We start from the raw sequence: 25,913 nt of genomic DNA on the forward strand, positions 1-25,913 counted from the left end.
GAAATACCGGTAAAAGCAGCCAGGAAAGAAACATAAGAGAACAGAAATGGGCGGTGAAAAGAGAAAGAAGGAAAGTGGGGGGAGAACATCGAGTTACGCTAGCTGTTACTGATGGAGAGATTGATAGAAGAGAAAAGGCAAACCAGGAAGAAACTGGGTGGAGTGGTTTTCCTCTTTATTGCTTTTGCTCACTGCTAACGGCACTGCATTGAGCTCATGAGGGGTGTTGTCGGTGATGGAGTGTCTGCAGACTTTTATTGCCTTCAAGTCTCACTATATCCCACTCCTGCCTTTGTGTCTTAATCTCTTCATCGCATGAGGCATTCAGATGCAACTCTGAAACGTAAAAACTTGGCGAGAGGAAGTGCACCCAAGATTCCCTCTGCAGGTGGCCGGAGGAACAAGATATCAAAGCGAAAAATCGGGCCATGTAGCCGACCCTGCAGCTACGAAGCTCAGCTACTTCGCAAGTTTTGTTTGTATCTGCGTATATTGCATCTTATGTTTCACTTTTTCACTCCTTCAGATTACATTTGACCTCGTAGTTAGTGCATTCACAATGATGGAGCTGCCAAATGCACAGCGAAGACTGGAAACTGTGGCCAGCCTTTGGGGAAAGACTAGTCGCTTCCTGGTAAGGCTTTGCTTTTTTCATCACCAATCCATGCATCTAATTTTTACCACTGCCAATTAAGGAAGAAGGCGACATCTGTTCCTGACCGCAGTTTTGGTGCTATGCGTTTCCACACTCAATCCTAATCAATCGAGCTGGTACTTGCCAAGCAAGTTGTACTGGTTGTAGCAAACAAAGAAACTGCACTCAAGTGAAGTGAACGAACAAAATTTTATCTAGATACTGTTCCTGTATTTTTAAAGTTATGCAGGCTAGCAGTTTAGCCTGTTATTAGAGTGAACTTTATTTTCTCAAGCTTGATAACAACAGTGGCAACCACTCGACCTGCCTCAAAAATTCAGTCTGCACTTCAGGAATCAACTTGGTGCCAAGTGGCGTAAGGCTTGATTTCAAATGAAATACTGTATTTACCCAATTCCAACGTGCCCTCAATTCTAACGCGCACCTGATTTACGACAAAACAAACAAACAAACAAACAAATCATTGCAAACTTCGGTTCTAACGTGTGCCTAATTTCGGGCAGTTTCGGTTTATACCCGAATCTAATGCGCATGCAATTTTAAGGCTTATTTTCACCGAAAAAAGGTGCGCGTTGGAATTCGGTAAATACGGTAAGTCATGTGGAAACGCTTGATCTGCATTGAGTTTTGCCCTAGTAAACTCTGTTGGAATAAGAAGTGTCCGCACGACAGTGATATTATAATGCAGTTGGACAAAGCGACTTTCTCTGTGCTACCGCGCAGAGTAGAGCAGAGCCGCAGCCAGGGCGCGGGGTTGTGGTGTTGGAACACCTTCCGAAATTTTCTGAGCGCTACATCCCCCCATCCTTTCGAACTTTTTTTTGCCCACTTTTTTTTTTTTTTTCAACTGGTGACGCATAAACCTGCCCTCCCCATCAGTATTTATTTGCTTGCACCACTGTAGTACAGCCTCAATATTTGGGATTTGGTTGATTCGAAATCCGTATCATTAGAAGAATTTCTGCATTCGTCTAATTTCTAGTGTAACTTTTACCGGATAATTTGAACCAGTGACCTGCACTATCCTGGTTAATTCGAAGGTATGCAGGGCTATTTGGGAATGCCCAGTTTCGCCGCATAACCAGTGAAGCACAAGTGCTTTCGAGCTACAAGATGGTGTCACAGGGGGATGCCAATGCTTGATACATGAAGCACCCGACTTCTCCCGGCACAAAACTTAGTGCATGGTATAGCTTGTAGAGTGCTATAACGTGCACCTGCAAAGGAGAAGACATGCTTCACTGCAACACGTTGGAGAGTTATCGGTTTCACTGTTGCTGGCTGCAAGGCTGGACTGGAGGCAGCAATCGGTGCAATCATTCTCTCCAATGTGCTCTCTTCGAGGCATAGCAGGGGCACGAGTATCAAGGCACCTCCCACCTGACTAGTGTCATCTGACGATGCTTCTGTTCTTACTCTGTGCCTGCAACAGGCTACTGATTCCTCCTCCACCCCCTTTCCCCGCTCCCTTGTGGACGCGTCGCACTAGCCGCGGAGGCTGCCGCCGTAGTCGCGCTGCGCTATCAGCGCGATCGCGAGACATTCCCTTCTATCACTTCAAATCTGATTTACTGTAAACACTTACAAGGTGCTTTCTCTTACATCAATTCTTCATCTGGTTTCATTCTACATTGTCCTTTTGGGTCTTCATGCGAAAACTGCATGTAATGAAAACCTGGATGTAATGAAAAATCGCGGACATTTTACAATTTTGTTATACCCAGGTTTAACTGTCTATCCGTTTCCTTTCTTTTTCTTCCCACAGGTTCTTATTGAGAATGGCACGCAGGCTGGACATAACGCAATCGCAGAAGCTCGCGACTTCATACTCATGGTTAGTGCCCAAAATACTTCAGCCCTGCAAAGGTTGCGCTAATGTGGCAGCCGTGTGTGTGTAGTTTGCACACCTGATTTCGTTCTTCAAGATTCAGCTTTGTTTTCACCTCTTGTTTACCTTTACTTTAATGGAAAAGATTGATGCTCAATGTGTCTGACTTTGTGCAGGCTCTGAACCTTAACTTCTTTCCAAGTGTTGACTGTGATGATTACAACCTTGTTATTTCCTTCAGATCAGCAAAGACAGTGGTCAGAAGCCTGCCAGAGTTCTGGCTCCCGTGAGTGGATCTTTTCTTCTTCGACCTGACAAGGGACAGCAGTGGAGAATTTCGGGCAACTATTATTTTTTGTAACAAACACTCTTTTTAAGAGCAGTATAGGATAGGGTGTTGTTTTCTCGAAGTTGCACGTCTGATACCATTAACCAAATTCAGCATTGATTATAGTTGTACAACAAGGGTAGCAATATGGGACAATAGAGGACAACAAAGCAGATGTGTATAGATCCGTCTTGTTTGTTTTGCCCTCCGCTGGTGTTCATTAAGCAAAGAAATGAGGCCCTAACTTTCGCACTTGTAGTTCTGCGTGTGACATCTTGCCACAATAGCTTCACCTGGTAGCTGTTGCAGTGTAATGTCATTTTCAGTTTCATTCATTTGCCGTTTCTTCAAAAACGTGGTGTTCATTTTTCTTGTCTCTTTCCTGTGGTGCTGTTGGTCTGGTGCGCATTACGCCTCCACAATATTCAGTGCCCCCATGACCGTGACTGCCCAAGGGAGACGCAGGCACTTGGAATTCCATGCAACTTCGAAGCACGCTACGAGGAGCCCCTATTCACGCCGGTCTGTGGTCACTTAATAGTAGAAATTAAAAATAATAATGATCAATCAATTCATCTTTATTTAATATGTGCGGGAGCAACCATGTGGTTTTGTTTACTGCAACGCAAATATGACAGTAAAATATGGCATTGCACACGTGGCACACCGCGATATGGCTGGCATTTCCCTTTAATGCGCTAAAGTTTCAGCGCTAATATTTAATTTAAGAGATGAAACGCTTTGATATCGTGAATAGGATGACAAGATGAATCGAGCAGCTTTATTTTGGACGGATTCAAGAATGTTAGTTAGGGTGATTTGATAAGGGTGTCAAATTATTGATGCATATTCCAGAGAAGGACGTACAAGGAAATTATAAGCTTCAAGTCTGGTGTTCCTGTCGGCGAGATATAAGCGATGCTTGAGATAGCCAAGTTTCTTTTGTGCTTTAGACGTAGTTTGCTCTATGTGGTCAGTCCATGTTAATGTAGAATTTAGGTAGACGCCAAGGTATTTAATCGAGGAGACCGAGTCTATTAAACCATTATTTATAGTGTAGATATTGGGAGAAGACTTTGAACCTATGGAAAACTTTATATGTTTAGTCTTTTCTGCGTTAATTTGTATCTGCCAGTTGCAGCACCATGCCGTTAGCTTGTCTAAGTCAGATTGCAAAGTAGTTGTGTCGTTAGGGCTGCTTATATCTCTGTAGATTATACAATCATCGGCAAAGAGCCGAACTGTAGAAGTAATATTATCAGTTATATCATTAATGTATATTAAGAATAAAAGCGGGCCTATTACCGAACCTTGAGGGACACCAGACCTGACTGGTGCTGGACTGGAAATAGTACTGTTCAGTTTAACGGCCTGAAGACGATTGGTGAGGAATGCTTCAAGCCATCTTATTGTCTTATTATCTAACTCCAGATTGCGTATTTTCATTAGTAATCGTTTATGAGGTACACGGTCAAAAGCCTTTGAAAAATCGATAAAGATGCCATCCACATAATGGATCAGATGCAATGAAGTGTGAATGTCTGTTACTAGTTCGTAAAGTTGAGTCTGGCATGAAAGCTTCGGACGGAAACCGTGCTGATTGTTTATCAGCAAATTGTTTTGGTTCAGGTGGGCCATAATGTGGGAGTAAAGAATGTGCTCGAGCAGTTTACAACTGATTGAAGTTAGCGAAATAGGCCGGTAGTTGCTGAAAAGTGTATTATCGCCAGATTTAGGTATTGGTAAAACATAGGCTAATCTCCAGTCATCAGGTACACATCCAGAATCAATTGATTGTTGAAATATAAGGGAAAGTATAACAGCTGAAAACTCACTTGTTAGCCTTAAAAGTTTAGCACTCACGCCGTCGGGCCCTGGGCTAGTCTTGAACGGTAGACGGTCTATAGCGCACTTCACGCCATGGGCGGTGATGATAATGGACGGGTATGCGAACGGGATGCTTAGCCTGGGGAGCGTAAGGGAATCGGAGATTGGATGTTCTTGTGTGAATACGCTGGCAAAGTGCCTGTTAAAGTGTTCGGCGCACTCCTCTGGTGGTAGTATGTTGCCATCTGTCCCTGTCATGGCTGGAATGGACTGATTTTGCTTAGGATTTACCATATTCCAGAACTTCTTAGGATCTGTTTTTAAAAGATTTGGGAGAGTGCAATTAAAATATTTCTTTTTCGCATCAGCAACTGTTTTTTCGGCAAGCCTGGAAATTTCCTTGTATTTCTGCCAATCTTCATGGGCATTTGACCGACTAGCTTTTCTATACGCTCTCTTCTTCCTGTTTAGGTGTCTTCCAACATCCCGAGAGAACCATGGGTCGCTTTTACGAGATGTTATTGTACATTTGGGCACACATGAATTTTCTATATATTTTAGCTGATCTCGAAATAAGCACCAGTTTTCATTAGTTGAACGGCTCGCGAAGCTGGAGTGAAACTCGGTTAAAAAAACTATCTAATATGATATTTATTCTTTCGGTATCTGCGCGCCCATAGTTTAGTATTTGTTTTTTTATTTTTGTTTTTTCAGTGCGAGGTAGAGACAATGAGCAATGAACGGCTCTGTGATCGCTGATGTTTTCCATGACTTGAGTACATGCAAGGTCAGGACTGTTTGTCAGGATGAGGTCTAATATGTGATTTCCGCGAGTTGGTTTATCGACTACCTGGGTGAGGTGATGGTAGTGAAGGCAGTGAAGAAACCGAAGATTTTCTGCGCGATCATGCTGTGTGTTAATAGATGAGGTGCTCCAATCTATGGCTGGATAGTTAAAATCACCGCATATGACTAGAAAACAGCGTGGAAATTTGATCGAGATTTGATCAATTGCGTCACTGAACAGTTCAGAGAAATTAGAGCGGCAGTCTGGCGGTCGGTAGCAAGCACCAAGGACACAATGAATGTGCGAAAAGTGAACAGAGACCCAGATTATTTCTAGAGGCGATTCAATATCTATGAGCGATGGTTGGAACTGTTCCTTTACCGCAATAAGCACTCCTCCTCCTCTAGCCCCGATCCTATCTCGACGGAAAAGTACAAACGACGATGGGAACATTAGTTCGCTGCTGGCGATGTCATTAGAAAGCCAAGTTTCAGTTCCCACAAGGATGTCAGCAGAACAAGTGTGAATTATTGTTTTTAAAACATCAAGTTTACGAAATATGCTGCGGAAATTTGCCAAGAGCAGAGAAATCGGATTTGGTGTGGCCGTTTTCTTACGTGGTTTTACATACTGTCATTCAGTGGTTTCCTCTTGGTTTTGAGAGTCAGAAGTATCGATTACAGTAGCAGAGGCGCTTTGTTCTTGCACATGAGGGGCAGAGATACGAATAACACAGTCTGAGGCTGAATCATAGCGATAAATGCCGCCCCTCATGTGTAGTTTGTTGTAGCGCACACTGAAACGCTCGTTTGCACTGCGTTGATCCTTGGCGAAGTCGCGTAGCCTTTTTCTTTCGTAAAGAACTTTAGGAGAAAAATCCTCATCCAACCAGACTTTTGGTGTTTTGACATCCTTTAACTTGAATGCATTACTTAGAACTTCGGTTTTAGACTTAAAGTTAAGGAATTTAACAATGATTGGCCGATGACTATCAGCACGACGCTGTCCTAACCGGTGGGCTCTTTCGATGTCGCCGACTTGGATACCCAGATAGGTACCTATAAATTCTTTGACAATGCGCTCGGATTCAGCATATCCTTCTTGTTCGACTTCAGGAAGGCCTTTGATGATCAAATTATTTCTTCGCATGCGGTTGTTCATGTCCTCTACCACACCAATCAATTCACTGTTTGTTTTGTTAATGTTCACCTTGCATTCCTGCACAGAGTCGCTCATTGTGACAAGGCCGTTTTTGAGCCCCGATACACCAGTCAGACATTGTTCAATAGTGGACACTCGCGCATTTATCGAGTTGATCTGCTGATTGATTTCTCTTAACGACGTAGTGGTTTCAGCGTGGCACTCTTTTAGCAGCGTGAGTACATCGTCAATCTTAGGACCTGGGTTAGCCTCTACGTCGCCCGCACAGAGTAAGAGCATTGCAATACACATGGATAACATAAGCGAAGAAGTTTTAGGGCACAGCATACGTAGAAGGCCACATTCTGATGCGAAACGCTCACTACGGGAGCAGTGAATTGACCGACGAGCAAAAAATGAACCAATGCGAGCACGGTACGTACACACATCAATACCCATTTAAGCAAATATCAAGACACAGTAATAGGGATTGGCAGCCACTGAGGTCAGGAACTTTGAAAGAACAAAGAAACAAAATGCCTACCTATAACAGCAAAGGACACGAGTTACATATGTGCAGTTGTGGCTGCGAATCCCAGGGCGATGATGCCAGGCGGTGGTTTTTATAGGGTTTGATGGCGCGGCGACCTCTCGTGGTTGGCCGGCGTCCCTAGTTACGGTGCGGTGCAGGATGATCGCCGGTCCTCAGCTGGCACACCTGGGAGCCAGATAAGATGGCGAGCTGGTCCTCGGTAGATAGCAAAGATGAATCAATAGGGCTTGGCTGGCACGAGGCAAGGTACGCCGATCTATAACAGCAAAGGACACGAGTTACATAGTTACATATATGTAGGTTAGTTACGGAGAGTTTCTATTAATTTTGTTATCCTATCTATTGGGGCTGTCTTGCAGATATTACTGTGAAGGTGCTGCTTTCACTGAGGCTTCACTTCCAACTTGTTTCTGACAACATTTTTGTGTCTTTGTTCTCTGCATATTCAGAAAATGCAAGGTGCTGCTGCAAGATACTCTTATGTCGTGCTGCAGAAACATGGAGACATTCCCGGTGAGTGATTGGAACGTTTGAAATAGGGTTGCGAGTATTGAAAGTTTAAAAAATGAATTGAGTAAGATAATGATGAGAAAATGCCTTATTGGATTGAACATATTGTCATGTTGTGGTGAAAAGCCCGTTAGCCACAAAAATGAAGACACTGCCATTGTGCTTGAATGAAACTCTTTATTGGGCCGACTTGCACCCGCAAAAGAACTAAGGAACCTGTGGACCAATTGTATTTATACAATCCGCTGCATAATGTTGCTGAAAGTTTAGGCATTCCATAGTGATACAAAACCAGAAGTTCAATTATTTACCTATTTTAGCCTACCCCGTGACTTTAACGCCACCAGCAATAAAATTTACTTTGACTACAAATCCCGTTAATGTGCTAAATATGTTGTAAAACTAATTGTAATGAAGTTTCGTGCATTTTGTAAACTAGTTCTGTGGTTTCAAGTGTTTAAAAAGTGGTGTAGCAGACAATGCTTTCACCTGGCAGCATCTCTTGGAGTTGTGCAACTTACCAGATATGATGTAGGAATGGGCACTTGGAGAACTGTCCTCACGCCATGCCCATTTTTAGTTAGCAGTCTGCAGGTGGCTTGTGGTAAAAAGGTGGCGGCTAAAACGTGGCTTGAAGTTGCTAGGCTTGTTACAGTGATGAAGTTTTTTATAATTTCCAGTGTGATTACCATGCTGAAATTCTATTCTTTCGTCGGGGCGTTCACGCGCACAGTAAGAATTAGCATGTTGCATGTGTTTCAGAGGTGCGGAAAACATAGGACAAAAAAAAAATTATAGTCCATGTTGACATTAAGTGTTTGTTCACAGTGCTGTAGATCTGTGCATTTGGAGTTCATTTCTCTAACAGTACATACCTGAGTATGATGCTTTCCCACTCGCTAAGTTTTCTGCAAGCAGCAGCAAGCTGCCCGAATGCCACAGCTGCAGCAGTGCATGAGGGCTTGATTGTACCCCTTTCTACATCATTTCCAGCTGAGTAATGCCCACCATTTTTTCAGCTTCAGTTTCGAAAACGACGTCTTTCCTCAAATTATTCCTGAAACACGCGCTTCATTTACGAATGCCATGTTTTGTTTTCAGTACTCTGTTTACGTACCCCTAGAAAACACTCCTTATGTTGCACTTGGTCTTTAGAGCAGCAGAAAGGGTCTAAGGAACAACTAATCCAATTTTTTCTACCACCATATCTCCACATGGGCCTTTTTTTTCAGCATTTAAATCCTGTGGAAAATGCAACTACACGTGGTATTGACCCAACCTGCATTTGTGGTTGGTCTATTGTCAGCTTACGGTTCTTTGTAAATATAATTGAGGGAGGCACAGAGTTGTTTGACCATTCGTTCTGGTGTCTTGCAGAGGAGAGAGAGTGGGGCCGTCTGATCCGTCCAGTGCTTCGTCGGAGCCGCCACGTAGTGTGTCGCATGTGCTGCAGTGATGGTTGCCTAAAGGAGTTTGTCTTTACGAAGAGCAAGCATGGCAGGTAGGTCAGCATCAGGGACCGTAGCGCCCCGCTGAAATATTTTAAGCGCTGCATCCTCATTCTCTCCTCTTTTCCTGTGTGCACTCATATTTTTGTGGAGATATCACATTAAACAAAACAGCAAACCTTCAGCTTTATTAAAGCAGAATAATGACTAACACATTGTTTGGGAGTTGACTCTCTTCCTTTTTATTTTTTTTTTACCGCTGGCATATAAAACTCCTTGAAAATTACTTTTTGCTTTGCCACTGATCAGGAGACTTGTCTAGCTGCTTTATAATAGGCAGAGGATTCAGCTTAAGTCGCATTTCTTTCATACTCTTGTCCGCATAAAGCATAAGCTACCTGTGGGCTAGTTGCATGCAAGTTCATAGTCGAGCTATTTGTGTTCTATAAATAGTTCTGAATGTATATTTTTTCACTTTAATTGGGCTATCTATCTGTTTGTCTTTAAGCACCCCAGTGTGCTTCATTCAGCAACAGTTGGGTTAGAAATGCTACAAAATATATGTATAACAAGAATTTTCCAATCAGTGGCTTTTCTGGGTTTGTACATCTTGATTAAGATACCATTGTTCCTGCACTGCTCCTGCAGATGTTTTCCTGGCTAATTCATAAGCATACCTTAAATTGGCACTCTGCCTCCACTCCGTGAACTGGACGTTGGAGCCGCTCCTCCACTCAAGGGCCATTTGGTATTCAGGAATGCCACTCAGTGTTCCCTTCAGCAAGAAACTTCTTAAGAAACCTTCCTCCACTGGGCCTCACTTGTGCAAATGCTAGTGGCACATAAAGACGAGAATAAGGGAAAATTTGTCTGTAAAACGGCATGCCACTATTAATTACATTTGTACTTTGTCACATTGTGCCATCGAAAAAAAGAGAACTTTAGAGGTAACCTCAACGTGTACAGCCTTGTAAACATTTTTTTAGAGAAGCAGTGCGTGCAAAATGGCTGAAAATGCTTTTGTGTCTGGCTGCTTTCACTGCTGATGAGATAGCTTATTGTGAAAAGCTTGCAATTGGGATTTGCGTGAAATTTGTCGCACTTGCAGGGCCAAGCAGTGGACAGTTGCCTACATTTAGCCAGAGTTAGTAGTGCATTACAAAGCATGAGACTGAAATAGTGGAGCAGGTTCCTCATAATTGAATGCCGCTTGCTGGTTGGAAGTCAGCTGAGAGCGATTACGAATATCCCTGTAGCGGTACGAGCAAAACCGTTTGCTTCCTTGGCGATGTTGTGTCATGTTAGGAGGCATAGATACGCTGAGGCACCGGGCAAATCATTGAAGCTTGTAAAAAAGGTGTTTGCACTGCCTCGCCATACCTGCATAGCCCTTGCTGCTGCTATGCAATAGGCCTTCCCCCATATGTGCACCACCATCTCCAGAAACTTTGCAACACAGTTACAGAGTAAGTGCGGCATAAGTTATGCAACACACTCCACAACTCAGCACACAGCGGGGTGTGAAACATTGAGCAATTGCTGGGGAATTGTAGGGGTCTCCCCCTCAGTGACAGATTGGCATTTGCCAGTCGCCAGTGTGAATGAATGCGGCTTTACAGCTAAAGCATTAGAGATGGCAAGCGACCACGATTACTGGTGTTCAGTATCAATAGCAGGCACGCACATAAGCAAGCTAGTCATGGTTGTCCTCGCAAACTGCAACTTTGCAGAAATTCCAGGTCGAACACACTAAGGCCATCACTGAGCCAATGGTTTGACACACAGCATCCCGCTTCCGCATCATATGCATGTTTGTGAAACTCTTCTCTTATGGGCAGAATGATGTCTGCACTACAAGAAAACAGTGGGACGTCCACCATGTTTACGAGTAAACTGATCGTCAAGGAACACTCAGTGTTGCATTGATGATACCTAAAGATTCTTGAGGAAATCATTAACTTTTTGCGCATTCGAAGGGCAGTTCAAGTGGAGCTTGGTTTCCAACATTAAAAATTGCCCTTGATGACTGCTTAGAATAGAAGCTTGAGTTAAGGTTTTCATATGAATTTAGCATGCAGTTCTTGTATTTCGCCATTTTTCCCACTGACCAGTCAGTGCTTAGCAAGGTCACGTGACCTTGTTACTTAACCTCTCGACCAGTAAGAGAGTTTCGTAGCAGAGTTGGCATGTGTTCTTGAAGAGCAGAGTTGCGTGTGGTCTTGTGGGCGGCAGGTGACATGGCAGCGTTCTGCACAATTGTGACAGTACCCACAAGTTCACAGTGTCACCTAAACAACATTGCAAAGCTCTTCTGAAGAAAGCAAAAGGACTTTTGCGAAAAAGACAAAAGGCAGTCAAGCGAAATTGAACTGCTGCCCTCTGAATCTCAAGCTGGTGTGCTACCTCTTCACTACTGGTTTAGTGCGATATAATTTAGAGGCCTTAGGCTGCCACCCTGTAAGAGGGTAGACATTAGCCACACATTGCATGACACCAACACTCCATTGAAATCAAGACCATCAGTTAGCACTACTACTTGGCTATGCTGCTTAGCAATTTTAGGCATCAGTAGCTTTTAGTCTACTATCTGTTAGCGACTAATTGTTCATTACATAGCAACGATGCATACTGTCCATACGGCTATGCTATTGCATCACTTCTTGAAGATACTTAAGTGTCCCCCTAGGCTTTTTAAATCTAGAGTTCCTAATGTTAAGTGTGTCTTTAGCTGTTGGGCTCGTGTCAGCAAATCGGAAAACCTAGAGAGTGAATTTTTACTGATAGTAATAGGTCGAGTGATTCACAATGTCCCATTATTGAGGGAGGTATGGGGATATGGTAATTTGTGAGTGCCCCAGGTCGGTCAAGCAGGGCTGCTACGCACAACCTTAACCATTTCTGCATGTGCAGTATGGAGATGGCACTCACGTCACTTCAACTGCCTTTTCTTGAAAGTAGAAAAATTTCTGTATCATGGCTTGGGATGGATGCAACCTTTTCATTTGTGGAGGAATAGCTAGACGTGCACATATCTGTCCCACCAGCAAGACTGCCATCGTCACACAGTTCCCTGGTTGTCATGTGCAGCTTGTTGCTTCCTCGGCCCATGAGCATGAAGACATGTGAAGTGTCATTACTGTACAAGCTTCTTGTGCTGCTTCGAATTTATGGCTTTCATGACATGTGCTGAACACTGTGTAATCAGTAGTTTGTCTACCTGTCACTTAGTTGACTTGCTAGGTAGCTATAAAAAACTCATTGCTCAAATGCATTGCCGTGGTAACTCACGACAGCTTATCCAAGGGCTACAATCCTAATCCACAGGGCCATCACTGAGGTACTAGCAAGGACCTTTGCCTAACTGTGTGCAGTGCAGTGAAATAACCCTGACATCTTTTGATGAAAGAGAGAGAGAGAGAAGTGTTTTGTCGCTTCTGGATGAGAGCACAAGGCTTGAGTGTGGATTGCTTGTTCAAGTGACTGGAGTGTAGCTTTTTATCATTTTGTTTAGTGTACACTATCCTCCAGTTCAAGTAAGATGGCATAGGGTAGTAGTGATCACAAGACCAAGACAGAATGTTGCTCTTTCGTTAAGGTAAAAATGAAGGCCGGCCAAAATGAAAAATGTAAAGGCGCGATGTTTCAGACCCTACTGATGATGGAGCTGCGCACAAGGAAAGTCTATTTGAAAGTGGTTCATGTCATCGCAAAGATACCTTCAAAACATGAGACTAACCTGTCCTTGCATGAAAGAAAAGCTTGAGGCGCCGCCATCATTGTTATTCTCCCAGCTGACAAAGACAGCTCTGCTGTGGTGATGAAATGCCACGACTATGAAAAGAAGGCTAAGTAGCGGGCATATTGAAAGCTTCATATGGTTTAAACCTCATGACCCTAACTGACCACACAAAATCCTTGCAGAAATAGTCAATCAACACCTGGATTTCAAATTGCTCTACCTCCAGCCCATTTCCAGAAATGGTTCAGCTTTAAGCTTCTGGGCTTTAAGACAGCGTTCTGTGCCGTGTGGTAAAATTTTTTTACCAGAGTAAATGAGAAGTTACTCCTGTAGAGTTTGTTTATGGAAATTTCGGGCAATGTGGCCAACAGTGAGATTGGCTGTGAGGCGCGATTTGCCTGTCCACTTGCGGCAAGATTTTTCAATTGCATATAATGGCTCGTCTTAATTCGAAGACATTTGTGATCTGTGCGTGCAGCTCGTGCGGCGCCTAGATGTATTGAGGAACGGATTCTAACACAGATCGATATTGCCACAAGGCGGCAATGCCAGTCCGGCAGATAGTGAAAGCAGTAGAAGGTGTCCAAACTGAACCTTTTGTTCGGCTGACTTGCGCTCACAAAGAAATGCACAACTCGGCAGTAGCGATACCAGCAAGCATGCTCAGTAGTCGTCAAGCAGAATGCCCACCACTCAAGCTATGTTAGGTTGCATTTTTAATACCAACATACCTTCTTTCCATGGGAATGCACTATGTAAGTGCCTAGCCGCTTGCAGTGAAGGACACCTGTTTCATTCTGTGTGTGCAGGCATGTGTACCGCGTGGCACGCTGCAGCAAGTGGGGAGACCAGTTGCCTTTTAGCATCATGCCTCCTGGTGAAAAAGGAATGCCACTTTCTGAGTCAGCTGAAGACATTGACGATGAATTTAAACATGTAGATAGTGAATAAATGATTATAAAGATCACTCTATGTTTTGTTTTGCAGAAAACTAAACCTTTTGTTGGGCTGACTTGCGCTCACAAAGAAATGCACAACTCAACGGTGGTGATATCTGTGAGAATGCTTCACATAGTGGGTAGTGCTTTTTTGTGGTCGCTGGTTGAAGTTTATGTGGCAGTTTTGATCTTTGCTCAACATGCAGAATGCAGTATTTGTGTGAAATTTCTTACCACGTGATTGTTTTTCACTGTACTACCTTGTGACACATAGCTCTCCTGGTTTCGTGCAGTTGCCGGTCATCCATTGAGAGTCCTCTATCACGTGACCGTTTTATGTGCAACCTTTACCATAAGGTGCAGCGCAGTTGCAACAAGACGGTGCCAATTAAGTGCTTCAAAATGGCTTTCTGGGAAACATCCCAAATTTTGTCGTCCTCCCTCGCCATTTCGATCGCACTTAGCCAATCATCCTTACTGGCATGCTCAACATTTACATCACATCAAGGAACTTCGCTCTCGGAACCAGCCAGCCAGAGTCATCTGGGGTTCTGCGGCCATTACAGTTCAAAAGTGATTATGCCTACAAACACTCATCTCGACCGCAAAGGAGGCCTAATCGGTATTCAAGAAATGGAAGTGGGACAGAGCCACTAGACATAGTAGCGGTGTACTACTTACAAGCAGGGAAATGATTTTCTGCAGCCCTTCAGCGAGAGCACTAGATTGATATTCTTGAAAGCCAGCACCATACAAGCTTCATAGACTTCCGTTAGCAATCTCCTTGTGTGCTCTTGTGCTGAAAAAAACAAACAAAAACGAACTTGCTTATCTATATTGAGGCCGCAGTTGCGTTGCAGCGTTATGTATGTATCTATTTTGCATCAAGAAAATGCTTTTTGCTTTAACTTATGCTTGTATATTGTTGGTGATATTGCGCGATTGTCAGTTGGTTGGCTTATTTTTGTCTAGGTTTTGTGTTTCTTTTCCTATGCTTTTTTTTTTGTTTGCATGAAAGACCCTAATGTGATAAGTGGCAATTCAAATCATTTGGAAATCAGCGCTAGTGCTTTACTTAAGGGCCGTCAGCGTGATTAACCCCTGTAAGAATCTGGCAGAGGCTTAACATTCTTTGTTGTCATTCAGCCACTTCATGGTGTGCACCGTGCCAAGAAAAAATTGTGTGAGAGAAAATGTTGGGGTCGGCGAGTCACGGGCGTGTGAGTGACAGAACAATTGTGGTTATATTATTCTAGAGGCGTGACTCGTAAAGAGTGTGATAAGATGAAATAAGCTGCCAATGTTAATTTTAGCTTTCGAGGCACGATACCCAACCGCAGGAGTTCGGCTCACGCTCGAGCCACATCTAGCGCAACGGGGGCACCAACCATCTTTGTTACGCCAGTCGTGTGGAGAGGAGGACATGGCCAGGCCTGTCTACTGTAAAGAAGACAAAGAACAGAAAACGCTGCGGCATCGCCATCACCATCGCTTGTCTCCGGCGCCCATCTCGCTCGCGCTGAAGCTGTGCCCTGCGGCTGGTAATTCGATCCCTTGTGCCCAAAGTACTGCCAGCGCTAGACGTTCCAACCAACCATTAAATCCACATTACACTTGGTGGAGGTCAATCTGAAGTTCCCTGTACCCATCTCGCCCTGGAACTTCGCAGCAGAACATTGACTACCCCAATGACGGAGCCGACTTCATTGCACCTGCCTCCGCCCGTCACCTGCACAGGTGCGCTCCGTCAACGGGACCCGACTACCTTCAGCGGAAGCAGCGATGACGACGTCGACGATTGGCTGACCACTTACGAACGGGTCAGCCGTCACAATAACTGGGACGACAACCGTAAGCTCACCAATGTCATCTTTTACTTGAGCGACGTCGCTAATCTGTGGTTTCGAAACCACGAGTCGGACTTTTCCACCTGGGCGAATTTCAAGACTAAATTTTCTGATGTCTTTGGCCGCCCCGCCGTCCGAAAACTCCGCGCGGAACAGCGTCTTCGATCGCGACTACAGCTGCCCGGTGAAACGTTCACCAGTTATATTGAGGACATTGTTGATTTGTGTCGCCGCGTTGACCCGGCCATGACCGAGGCCGTTAAGATACGTCATGTCCTCACAGGAATTGATGCCGGCGCTTTCAACATGCTTATCGCCAAAGGCCCCAATACGGTCAAGGAAATATACGACCTCTGTCAAAGCTACGACGAACTCCGCAAGGAGCGTGCTTTGATTCGCCAGCCTGATGCATCACTCGCTGGATTAGCCGCGGAGAGGGAGTCATCTAGCCTCTCTGAAGACATCAAGGCTTTTATACGTCAGGAGGTCGCGCGCCAACTGTCCCTACAGCCATATGTTAAGGAGTCGTCAACAACTGGCCTTGTTCCGGAGCTTCGCCATGCAATCCAGCAGCATGTCTCTGAAGTCCTCCCTAATCCTGTTCCTCAATCAGCTCCGGTCGCACCCTCAATGCCGTTACTCACGCCCACAGTTTCATCCTCCGGCGTTGCGCCACTGAGCTACGCTCCAGCATTCGCGCCGGCTCCTCCTCAAGTATTGCGTCGCACGTATGCCGAAGTCACTTCAAGTCCACCGCCTGAGCCAGCATATGCCTATGCTTCGCCCCCCATGCGGTCCGCACCAACAGCCTTTGCTCCCCCCTTGCGTCAGACACCATCTCCATGGCGCACTGCAGACAACAGGCCTATTTGCTACCACTGCGACATCCCCGGACACACTACACGCTACTGCCGGCGCCGAATAAATATGGCCTTTGCTGCACGGCCTGCGCCACCTTATTTGGCCCCCCAGTTCCCAGTCCCACCGGGTCCTCCAACAGCACCCCCTGAACCTCCGGACTTCCGCCCTCGTCGTTCGCCATCACCACGTCGCCGCTCCATTTCGCCAATGCGCCGACGACCCGCTACCCAGCCGGAAAACTAACCGCCGCAGTTCGCGAGGCACGAACTGCGTATCCGACCGAATAATCCCGCGAATGTTATTCCTGTCATCGTTGAAGGTGTTCATACTCTTGCGCTCGTCGACACCGGTGCCGCTGTATCAGTTATCAGCCAAAAACTCTGCCGCTCCATCCGAAAGGTGACTACGCCTCTCGAGGGACTATCGCTTCGTACCGCATCCGCTCACAGTATACAGCCGACAGCTATCTGCACTGCTCGCGTCGTCATTGCTGCAGCCTTGTACATCATCGAATTCGTCGTTCTCCCCACATGTTCTCATGACGTCATTCTTGGCTGGGATTTCCTGTCCCAGCATCATGCTATCATTGACTGCGCCAGTCCTCAAGTAGAGCTCATTGAATCGAGTGATGCACCGTCTGATGCCCTGCTCCACGAGCCGTGTCCTCGTTTTGCGACCAAACTCCTCGTAGCACATGACACAACCATCCCACCCGTTAGCGCTGTTCTGGTTCCCCTCACTGCCTCTTTTACCACCGCCGCGACAGTCCTCTTTGTGCCCTCTAACGTTGTCTGCCGCCGCCGCCACTTACCGCTGCCGTTTGCCGTCCTTGACATGAAAAACGGCGCTAGCACACTTCTGGTAGCCAATCCTCTTCCGTCTCCCGCTATGTTGATCGAAGGGGAGTGCCTCGGCCGCATCGAGCCCGTGGACCTTCTGTTCACCTTTGATGATGTGTCATTCCCTGTTTGCCAAGTTGACGCCTTGACTCCAACTCGTGTGGCTTCAGATCCGCTACAGCGGGACCTTTTTGACCATTCCGTGGACAGCGTTCTAGAACCGCGCCACCGCGAGCAACTTCTCGACCTTCTACACCAATTCCGCGCCTTCTTCGACATTCCGCAATCTTCCTTGGGCCGCACGACGACCGTTTCCCACCTCATCGACACTGGCGCTCACCCACCTCTCCATCAGCGGCCGTATCGGGTGTCCCCGACTGAGCGCCGTGTTATTGCCCAACAAGTCGATGACATGCTGCAACGCGGAGTAATTAGAGAATCCTGTAGCCCATGGTCGTCTCCTGTGGTTCTAGTTAAAAAGAAGGATGGCTCCATACGATTTTGTGTTGATTATCGCCGCCTCAACAAAATCACTCGTCGTGATGTGTACCCCCTCCCACGAATCGACGATGCCCTAGACTGTTTGGAAGGCGCAGAATTCTTTTCCTCACTCGATTTACGCTCCGGGTATTGGCAGGTGCCCATGGCAGAGGCGGATCGTCCTAAGACCGCCTTTATTACTCCAGACGGACTATACGAATTTAATGTTATGCCATTCGGACTCTGTAACGCCCCAGCCACATTTGAAAGAATGATGGACACTGTACTGCGCGGCCTGAAATGGAACATCTGTTTATGCTACCTCGATGATATCGTCGTCTTTTCAACCGACTTCCCGACCCACCTGACTCGACTTCGCCAGGTCTTCACCTGCCTAACCCGCGCCGGTCTTCAACTCAACCTCAAAAAGTGCCGCTTTGGTGCCCGCCAGCTCACAATACTCGGACATGTTGTGTGTAAAGATGGAGTTCTGCCTGATCCTGAGAAGCTGCGCGCCGTCGCTGACTTTCCGAAACCGACCACTTTGAAACAACTGCGAAGCTTCGTGGGCCTCTGCTCGTACTTTCGTCGTTTTGTTCGGAATTTCGCAACCATCATAGCCCCCCTTACACAGCTCTTGAAAGGCACCCCTAACCTCTCCTCTTGGTCGCCAGCCTGCGATGATGCATTCACGACACTGCGCAATGTTCTGACGTCACCCCCAATCCTTCGCCATTACGACCCTACTGCACCTACAGAACTTCACACCGATGCCAGTGGTGTCGGCCTCGGCGCCGTCCTCGCCCAGCGCAAGCCTGGCTTCTCCGAATACGTTGTCGCCTACGCAAGCCGTGCTCTTACCAAAGCCGAGTCCAACTACTCCGTTACCGAAAAGGAGTGCTTAGCAATCGTGTGGGCTGTAACGAAGTTCCGCCCTTACTTATACGGCCACTCCTTCGAGGTAGTTACAGATCATCACGCTCTCTGCTGGCTCGCGTCTCTCAAGGATCCGTCTGGCCGTCTCGGGCGCTGGGCTCTCAGGCTTCAGGAATACGACATCCGTGTAGTGTACCGCTCTGGCCGCAAGCACTCTGACGCCGACGCTCTTTCTCGGTCACCGGTGCGCTCGCCTAACTCATCGTCCCCTCCTCAAGCACTCTTGTCAGCACTCACCATTGAGGATATGCCTTTCGAGCAACGACAAGATCCTTGGGTTTCTAACCTGCTGGATATCCTTGGCACTACTTCCGCGGCTACACATCCTCGGGCACTCCGCCGACAGGCCTCCCATTTCGCCATTCGCGACGGCCTTCTCTACCGCAGGAACTACAACTCAGACGGCAGAACGTGGCTTGTCATTCCGCGCCACCTCCGCTCCGAGGTTTGTGCCCACCATCACATTGACCCTCAAAGCGCTCATGCCGGCGTCCTCAAAACCTATGATCGAATTCGTCAGAGGTACTACTGGCGGGGAATGTACAATTTCTTACGGCGCTACATTCGCTCTTGTACCGCCTGTCAACAACGCAAGATTCCTCGCCACCCCGCTGGCCCTCTCCAGCCTTTACCTTGTCCAGCTCGCCCGTTTGATCGCGTGGGAATCGACCTTTATGGTCCGCTACCATGCACGGCCGCTGGTAATCGATGGGTCATCGTCGCAGTCGATCACCTGACCCGTTACGCCGAGACTGCTGCACTTTCCGCGGCGACAGCCCGAGAGGTAGCCCATTTTCTTCTACACCACTTCATTCTTCGACACGGCGCCCCTCGCGAGCTACTGAGTGACAGAGGTCGTGTCTTTCTTTCCGAAGTAGTTCAAGAGCTCCTGTCGTCTTGCAAATCGATACATCGGGCTACATCCGCGTACCACCCACAAACAAACGGCCTCACGGAGCGCTTCAACCGTACGCTTGGGGACATGCTCGCAATGTATGTTACATCTGAATCGGGAAGCTCCAACTGGGACCAGGTACTGCCATTCGTAACGTTCGCGTACAACACAGCCACCCAAGCAACAACTGGGTTTTCGCCCTTCTTTCTCTTATATGGCCGTGAACCATCTTGTACTCTGGACACAATTTTGCCATACCATCCAGATGCCTCTGAGTACAGTGCCTTGTCAGATATTGCACAGAAGGCCGAGGAATGCCGTCACCTAGCTCGCACGTTTACCTCCAACACTCAAGGCTATCGCAAAGATCAGCATGATACCGATACCCCTGCTCCCACGTTCCTGGCCGACAGCTTCGTTTGGCTATGCGTTCCTGCCACCAACAAACTAGACACCAAATACCACGGACCTTATCGCGTCTTGGAACGCACATCCCCTGTGAACTACGTCATCGAGCCAGTCACCCCTTCTTCCGACCACCGCCGTCGCGGCCGCGAGGTTGTCCACGTTAGCCGCCTCAAGCCATATTACAACCCTCTGGTCGTCTCTTCTCCCTGAGTCGCCAGGATGGCGACTTCTTCACGCGGGGGAAATGTAAAGAAGACAAAGAACAGAAAACGCTGCGGCATCGCCATCACCATCGCTTGTCTCCGGCGCCCATCTCGCTCGCGCTGAAGCTGTGCCCTGCGGCTGGTAATTCGATCCCTTGTGCCCAAAGTACTGCCAGCGCTAGACGTTCCAACCAACCATTAAATCCACATTACACTACATGCATTGGTCCAGCACGAGCACTCTTGCCCATGCCACAGTCCGCTTCCTCTTCCTCCGTAGCACTACCCGGGACAACCGAGTGAAAGCCGGAGCGGGCTTAGTGCGAGTGCTCCTGTCATTTCTTCGTTTCTGCGCATGTGGGCCACTGAGCGGTCGTCCCGATCGTGGACACGAAGGCTTTCTGCTGTGATACTATGTGACTAGTAGAGGGCTTAGCAAATGCTTCGCTGGCGTTAGGTTGCTCAGTGCCGCCATGAATGAGCACGTACGTGTCGGTCCGAGTGCGTCAGCACTACAGCACAGGCGTCGGGCTGAGTCTGATCATTCTCCCGACATAGCTCACCAAGAAACAGTAGCGAAGAGAAAGCGTGATCGGCTCGAGACAGAGACTGACGAAGAGTGAGCAGTCTGCATAGATAAGAAACGCCATTATGATCGTGTAGTCATAATTGTTGGAGCTTATGTTCGAATAACAAGGTTTAACCGGGGTAAAACACCATATTTTTAAATGCAAGCTGTTGGTAGATGTGTACCAGCTTTGATACACGACAGTGATGGCTGCTGCAGCACGAAAGTAAATGTGAAACATTGAGTCCTTTGCAGCACTTGTCTATAGTTACAGCGCTCAATGTGTAATCTTATTCATACTTTCATGCTGCAGGCTTCAGCAGTGAAAACTCTGTAAACATGTTAAATGAAGTACGGAGAAGGTACAGCAAAATATATGGGGGAAAATTAGAAAGCTGATTTCTATTAAAAGATATCGATATGTTAAGTATTATGCCCTTTTCGACTGAGAAGCCTGCGACGCACGCTTCAGCTGAGGAGAAAAATATCTGACTTTGATCGCAGTTTCGGAAAAATTTAAACTCTGGGAAAGCTGTGTGTACATGAACCCACCTACAAGCGAACATACTGGGGCAGTGAAGGCGGCTGCCGTTGTATTGTAGCGTGTCCGCGCAGATTTTTTTTTCTTTAAGCGATAGCTTCACTACTTGAGGTAAGGCCAAGGTCACAGTGTGCTTCCGATGACCTTCAAACAGCTTCGAGGTCAAGCTGGAATTAAGCCGCAACCACTTTGGGTAGCTATGTTGCCAGTTGCCACCATAGGCCAAAGTAAACTGACGTGGGAAGTAGCTTAACGCATGAGCAGTTGCGTGGAGAGACGCTATCGCTGACGTCAATCCCGAGTATATATCGAGGCTTGCCGTGCACCTCTCGAACGGCCGGAGCTATCGCTTCACACTAGGTTTAACCGAAGTTAACCGCAGCCAATTTTTTTCATCTGCCCTGCGTTGTGCCTGCTATGGTGTTCGTGAAGGTGTGGAATGATAGTGCCTGCCTGCCGCATACAGGTGCACCGAAAGTAAAACGGAGCGCGCGAGTGGGGAAGATCTGGAAAATCATTCTAGGGGGCACTCTGTACCACTAAAGTGCGGCGAGGCGAAAGTCTGTTTAAAACGCAGCTGATTCCTGCTTCGTGTAAGACTGATTACGATGCTGTTTACGTTTGGTTCGACTAAGTTATCCGGGATTATATTTCGCGACTCGTCATTTCCAGCGGTTGTCGTCGGCGAAGTGTGACGATACGGCGCCATTTCTTGCCTCTACGGACGTCTCATTCGTTTAGCCTCCATCGAAACGCAGCCGGTGGTGGTGGTGGTTAAAACATTTATAAATAACAATTAAATGATTACAGAGGTGTTTGGGTTAGAGACGTATCGGTTTCCCCCTCACAATACTAGGTGGAGCCCCTATTCCGGGGCCCCATTGGCAAGCAACGCCGCCCGCGTCCGTTGAACCAAGGCCTTTTGAGCCTTGAGGTCTTGACAGCCGAGCAGGGCCGCCTCCCAGTCCTCTCTAGTTGAATTGGGGTTGGGGGGAATGGATGGGTTTGACTGGCACGCCCAGACCATGTGAAAGGTGTCAGCCACCTTCCCACAGTACTGGCACGCACCATCAAAGGACGGGTTGAAGTGTTTAAGCACCGCCGGGCACAGTACTGTATTGGTAAAAATTTTGATGAGGAGGCGCTCGTCAGCGCGATCCAGTCCCTTACAAGGGGCCGGGTAGCGCCTGTGCTCCTCCTTGTAGTAATCGGTGATGTCTTTGAATGTAAGGGCCAGATTGTCTGATTGGGAGTAGGCTTCCAAGGACAAGGAGATAGCCCGGGGAGAGAGTGCGCGGGCGGCCTGATCGGCCTGTTCGTTTCCCCTGAGTCCCTGGTGACCGGGTGCCCAAATGAGATTATGCGGAGTTGGGTCTATGTATCGGCAGCTAGATTGCAATATACGCCGGGCAAGCGGGGGAGCCCATCCCAGCCTATAATTCCGACAGGCCCCTCGCGAGTCGGTGATGATGTGTTTCGAATTGGGAATACTGAGAGCCAGAGCGATAGCAATCTCTTCCGCGTGAGTTGTGCTGTAGGCTTTGAAAGTTAGCCCGTTAACCGTGTTTGTGTTGTGTACGACTGCAGCCGTATACCACCCCCCATGGTAAGGGCCGGCAACATCCACATAATACACGTGTTGCTGGTGACCATAGTATCGCTCCAACGCTTCCGCGCGCGCCTGGCGACGACCGTTATGGTCTTCTTTGGACATGTTGCGGGGAAGGGGTCGGACCTGGAGGGCGCGTCTCCAGAGTTCTGGCACTCTCACCCTTTCCTCAATGTGGTAATCGTGTTTGATGTGTAGCCGGTCCAAGAGGCGGCGACCGGACGTGGTCTGTGTAAGACGCGTGTATTGGCTTAGTAAGTGGGCTTCTCGTAGCTCCCGGAACGTGTTCACCACGCCCAGAGCCAGAAGTCTCTGGTTGGACGTGCTGACCGGAAGGTCGAGAGCCCGCTTGATGACTTTCCGGTGGATGGCCTCCAATTGATCCTCATCGTGTTTACGCGGGTACAAGTAGGGTGTCGAGTAGAGGATTCTGCTCGTTACAAAAGCATGGGCAAGCCGCAGTGCATCCTTGCTTCGTAATCCGCCCCGCTTGTTGGAGACCCGGCGGACCATACGGCCCACCTGGTCTCCCACCATGCGAAGTTTGGCCAGAGTGGTGTCAACTCTGCGTTGATGGTGTATGAAGAGGCCAAGGACGCGGATCTCTTTGGCCTCCCGGATCGGTCCCGAGGGGAGACTGATGCGAAGCTGAGTTGTGTCTCGAGGGGATGGACGTACGTGCACAAATTCAGATTTAGCTGGGGCGCACTGGAGTCCACAGTAGGTCGCGTAGTCGTCGACTACGGTCGCCGCTGCCTGCAGGCAGGACTCCATGTGGCCCAGGTTACCTTGCGTTGCCCAGATTGTGATATCATCCGCGTAAAGTGCGTGATGAATCCCGGGAAGAGAAGCCAATTTGGAGGGAAGATGAAGCATGGCTAAATTGAAGAGGAGGGGAGACAAGACAGCGCCTTGAGGTGTTCCCCTCGAGCCGATGATGTATGGCCCGTGTTCCGCATCTTGTATGCGTATGTAGGCTTGGCGGTCTGTAAGGAATTGTTTTATGTAATTGAAAGTTTTGTTACCACAGTTGGTGTGACTGAGGTGATCGAGGATTACTTCGTGCTTCACATTGTCAAATGCGCCTTTAAGGTCCAAGGCCAGGACCACCTTGTCATTGTGGGGGCATTCGACAGGAGCTAATATGTCGTGGTGTTGCTGAAGGAGTATATCCTGTGCTGATTTTTGAGGGCGGAAACCGAACATGGTGTCCGCGAAAATGTGCTGTGTTTCGAGAAATTCGGAGAGTCTGTCGCGCACCATTGTCTCCATCAGCTTGCCGACACAAGACGTGAGAGAGATGGGGCGAAGGTTCTCCACATCAATAGGTTTGCCGGTTTTCGGGATAAAGGTGACGAGAGCCGACTTCCAATCGAGAGGGAGAGGAGTGTCTCCGTCCCAAATACTATTGATGTATTTGAGAAGCACGACATATGCTGCATCGGGAAGGTTGGCCAAAAGCTTGACCGTAACCTTGTCGCGCCCGGGTGCAATGCCGCGTTTCATCTTGCTTAAGGCCGCCCGGAGGTCGTGGAGCTGGAACGGAGTGTCCAGCTCCGTGTTCTCTTTGCCTGCATACGAGTAGGCGACCGCCCGGGGGTCCTTGGTGGTGCACAGGTATCGATCCCTGAGTGTGTGCGCTAGCTGTGTTGTCGTTCCTGTAAAGTTGTGCATGACTTTATGTAAGTGGCGTTGGGTTTCCGTGCGTGTTTGTGTTGGATCGATGAGCGCGCGGAATAGGCGCCACGTATTACGACCAGACATCTGGCGCGCAGCCGTGTTGCACCTGTCTACCCAGTTAGTGTCGGCTAGCTGAGCAGCATATTCCGCGGCTTGATGTGTGAGTTCGAGGATGCGTTTTTTGAGGCGTTTGTTATGTTTCTGTTTTTTCCATCTTTTGGTGAGGCTGCGGCGGGCCTCCCAAAGATGTAGGAGGTGGTTGTCTACGTCCGTTTGCGTTTCCGTGAGCTGTATCTGCCTTTCGTGTTGTTTCAGAGCGGACGTGAGTGATTTGTACCAGGTGTCATATCCCGACTGGAGGGGGTCTACGATAGACAGAGAGGTGCGGAATTTTGTCCAGTTCGGGACACAAGCTTGTGTTTGTGGGCGTTTCAGTGGACGCGTGTAGATGGTTGTGTAGATTATACAGTGATCACTACCAAGAGTTTCCTCTGTGTTCAGCCAGTCGGCATGGCGTATGTTGCGTGTAAATGTGAGGTCCGGGCAAGTGTCGCGTTGAATCGAATTTCCTACACGTGTTGGGTTGGTGGGGTCGGTGTGGAGGGTGAGTCCGAGTGTAGAGAGAAGTTCCGCAAGCTTCCTCCCACGTGTGTTCTCCCGGGGATACCCCCAGAGCCTGCTGTGAGCATTAAAATCACCAACAATCAGAAGTGGGTCCTTTCCCGCTACCTGCATAGCTTGCGTGAAAATTTCGCTTAACGTAACATTTTTAAGTTTCGGGGGACAATAAATGTTTAGAATGTGTACAGGTGGGTCAGACCGCCTTAGAGGCAGTACTGACACCATCGTGTACGCGAACGGTGGTGTTGTGGGGAGTGTGACTTCCTGTGCAGTATATTGCTTGTGAACAAGTATACATGTCTGCGGGTTGTGTTGAAATGCAGTGTAGTTTGTGAGCTTGACGCCTGCGCCGGGTTCCTGAAGGGCAACCGCGGCAACGAGGAATTCAGAGGTCTCAAGGTAGAGGCGGAGTTCATCCCGCTTCTTGCTGTTCTTGAGACCTCTGCAATTCCATTGCGTTAGTGTAAGCGGCTGAGTTGTTCTGGCTCTCGACTTAGGGCTGGGGGCCATGTTCGGATACGGAGGGTGGGATTACGTTGTTAAGACCTCCCAGTCCGCTAGTGCCCGGCGCAGACATGCAGGAGTCTTCAGAAAGGTCAGACTCATCGGGAATGACTGTGTTAAATTTTGAAGGTCGGTTAACGTCCCTCATTGCACCCATGCGTTTAAGAA

The 25,913-nt window shown here is 47.8% G+C and overlaps 1 protein-coding gene across 2 annotated transcripts in view; it reads left to right on the top strand.

Moving 5' to 3' along the window:
• The window catches only part of LOC146197449 (ribosome assembly protein METTL17, mitochondrial), a 33,280-nt gene extending 19,484 nt beyond the window's left edge, over nucleotides 1–13,796 (top strand). Inside the window, exons 9-15 of one of the 2 annotated variants that reach the window (XM_084599276.1) lie at nucleotides 527–634; nucleotides 2,421–2,489; nucleotides 2,725–2,769; nucleotides 3,241–3,333; nucleotides 7,568–7,631; nucleotides 9,006–9,129; nucleotides 13,625–13,796. In XM_084599276.1, coding sequence (XP_084455402.1) covers nucleotides 527–634; nucleotides 2,421–2,489; nucleotides 2,725–2,769; nucleotides 3,241–3,333; nucleotides 7,568–7,631; nucleotides 9,006–9,129; nucleotides 13,625–13,766 — 645 coding nt within the window. In that variant the 3' untranslated portion in view covers nucleotides 13,767–13,796. The remainder of the gene's footprint in view (nucleotides 1–526; nucleotides 635–2,420; nucleotides 2,490–2,724; nucleotides 2,770–3,240; nucleotides 3,334–7,567; nucleotides 7,632–9,005; nucleotides 9,130–13,624) is intronic. The other variant, XM_084599277.1, reaches the window with a different exon arrangement.
• Nucleotides 13,797–25,913: the final 12,117 nt, after the last annotated feature.

This window comes from Amblyomma maculatum, chromosome 3, assembly GCF_055883805.1.
Source record: "Amblyomma maculatum isolate TAMU_Amacu chromosome 3, ASM5588380v1, whole genome shotgun sequence".
Classification (NCBI taxonomy): domain Eukaryota; kingdom Metazoa; phylum Arthropoda; class Arachnida; order Ixodida; family Ixodidae; genus Amblyomma; species Amblyomma maculatum.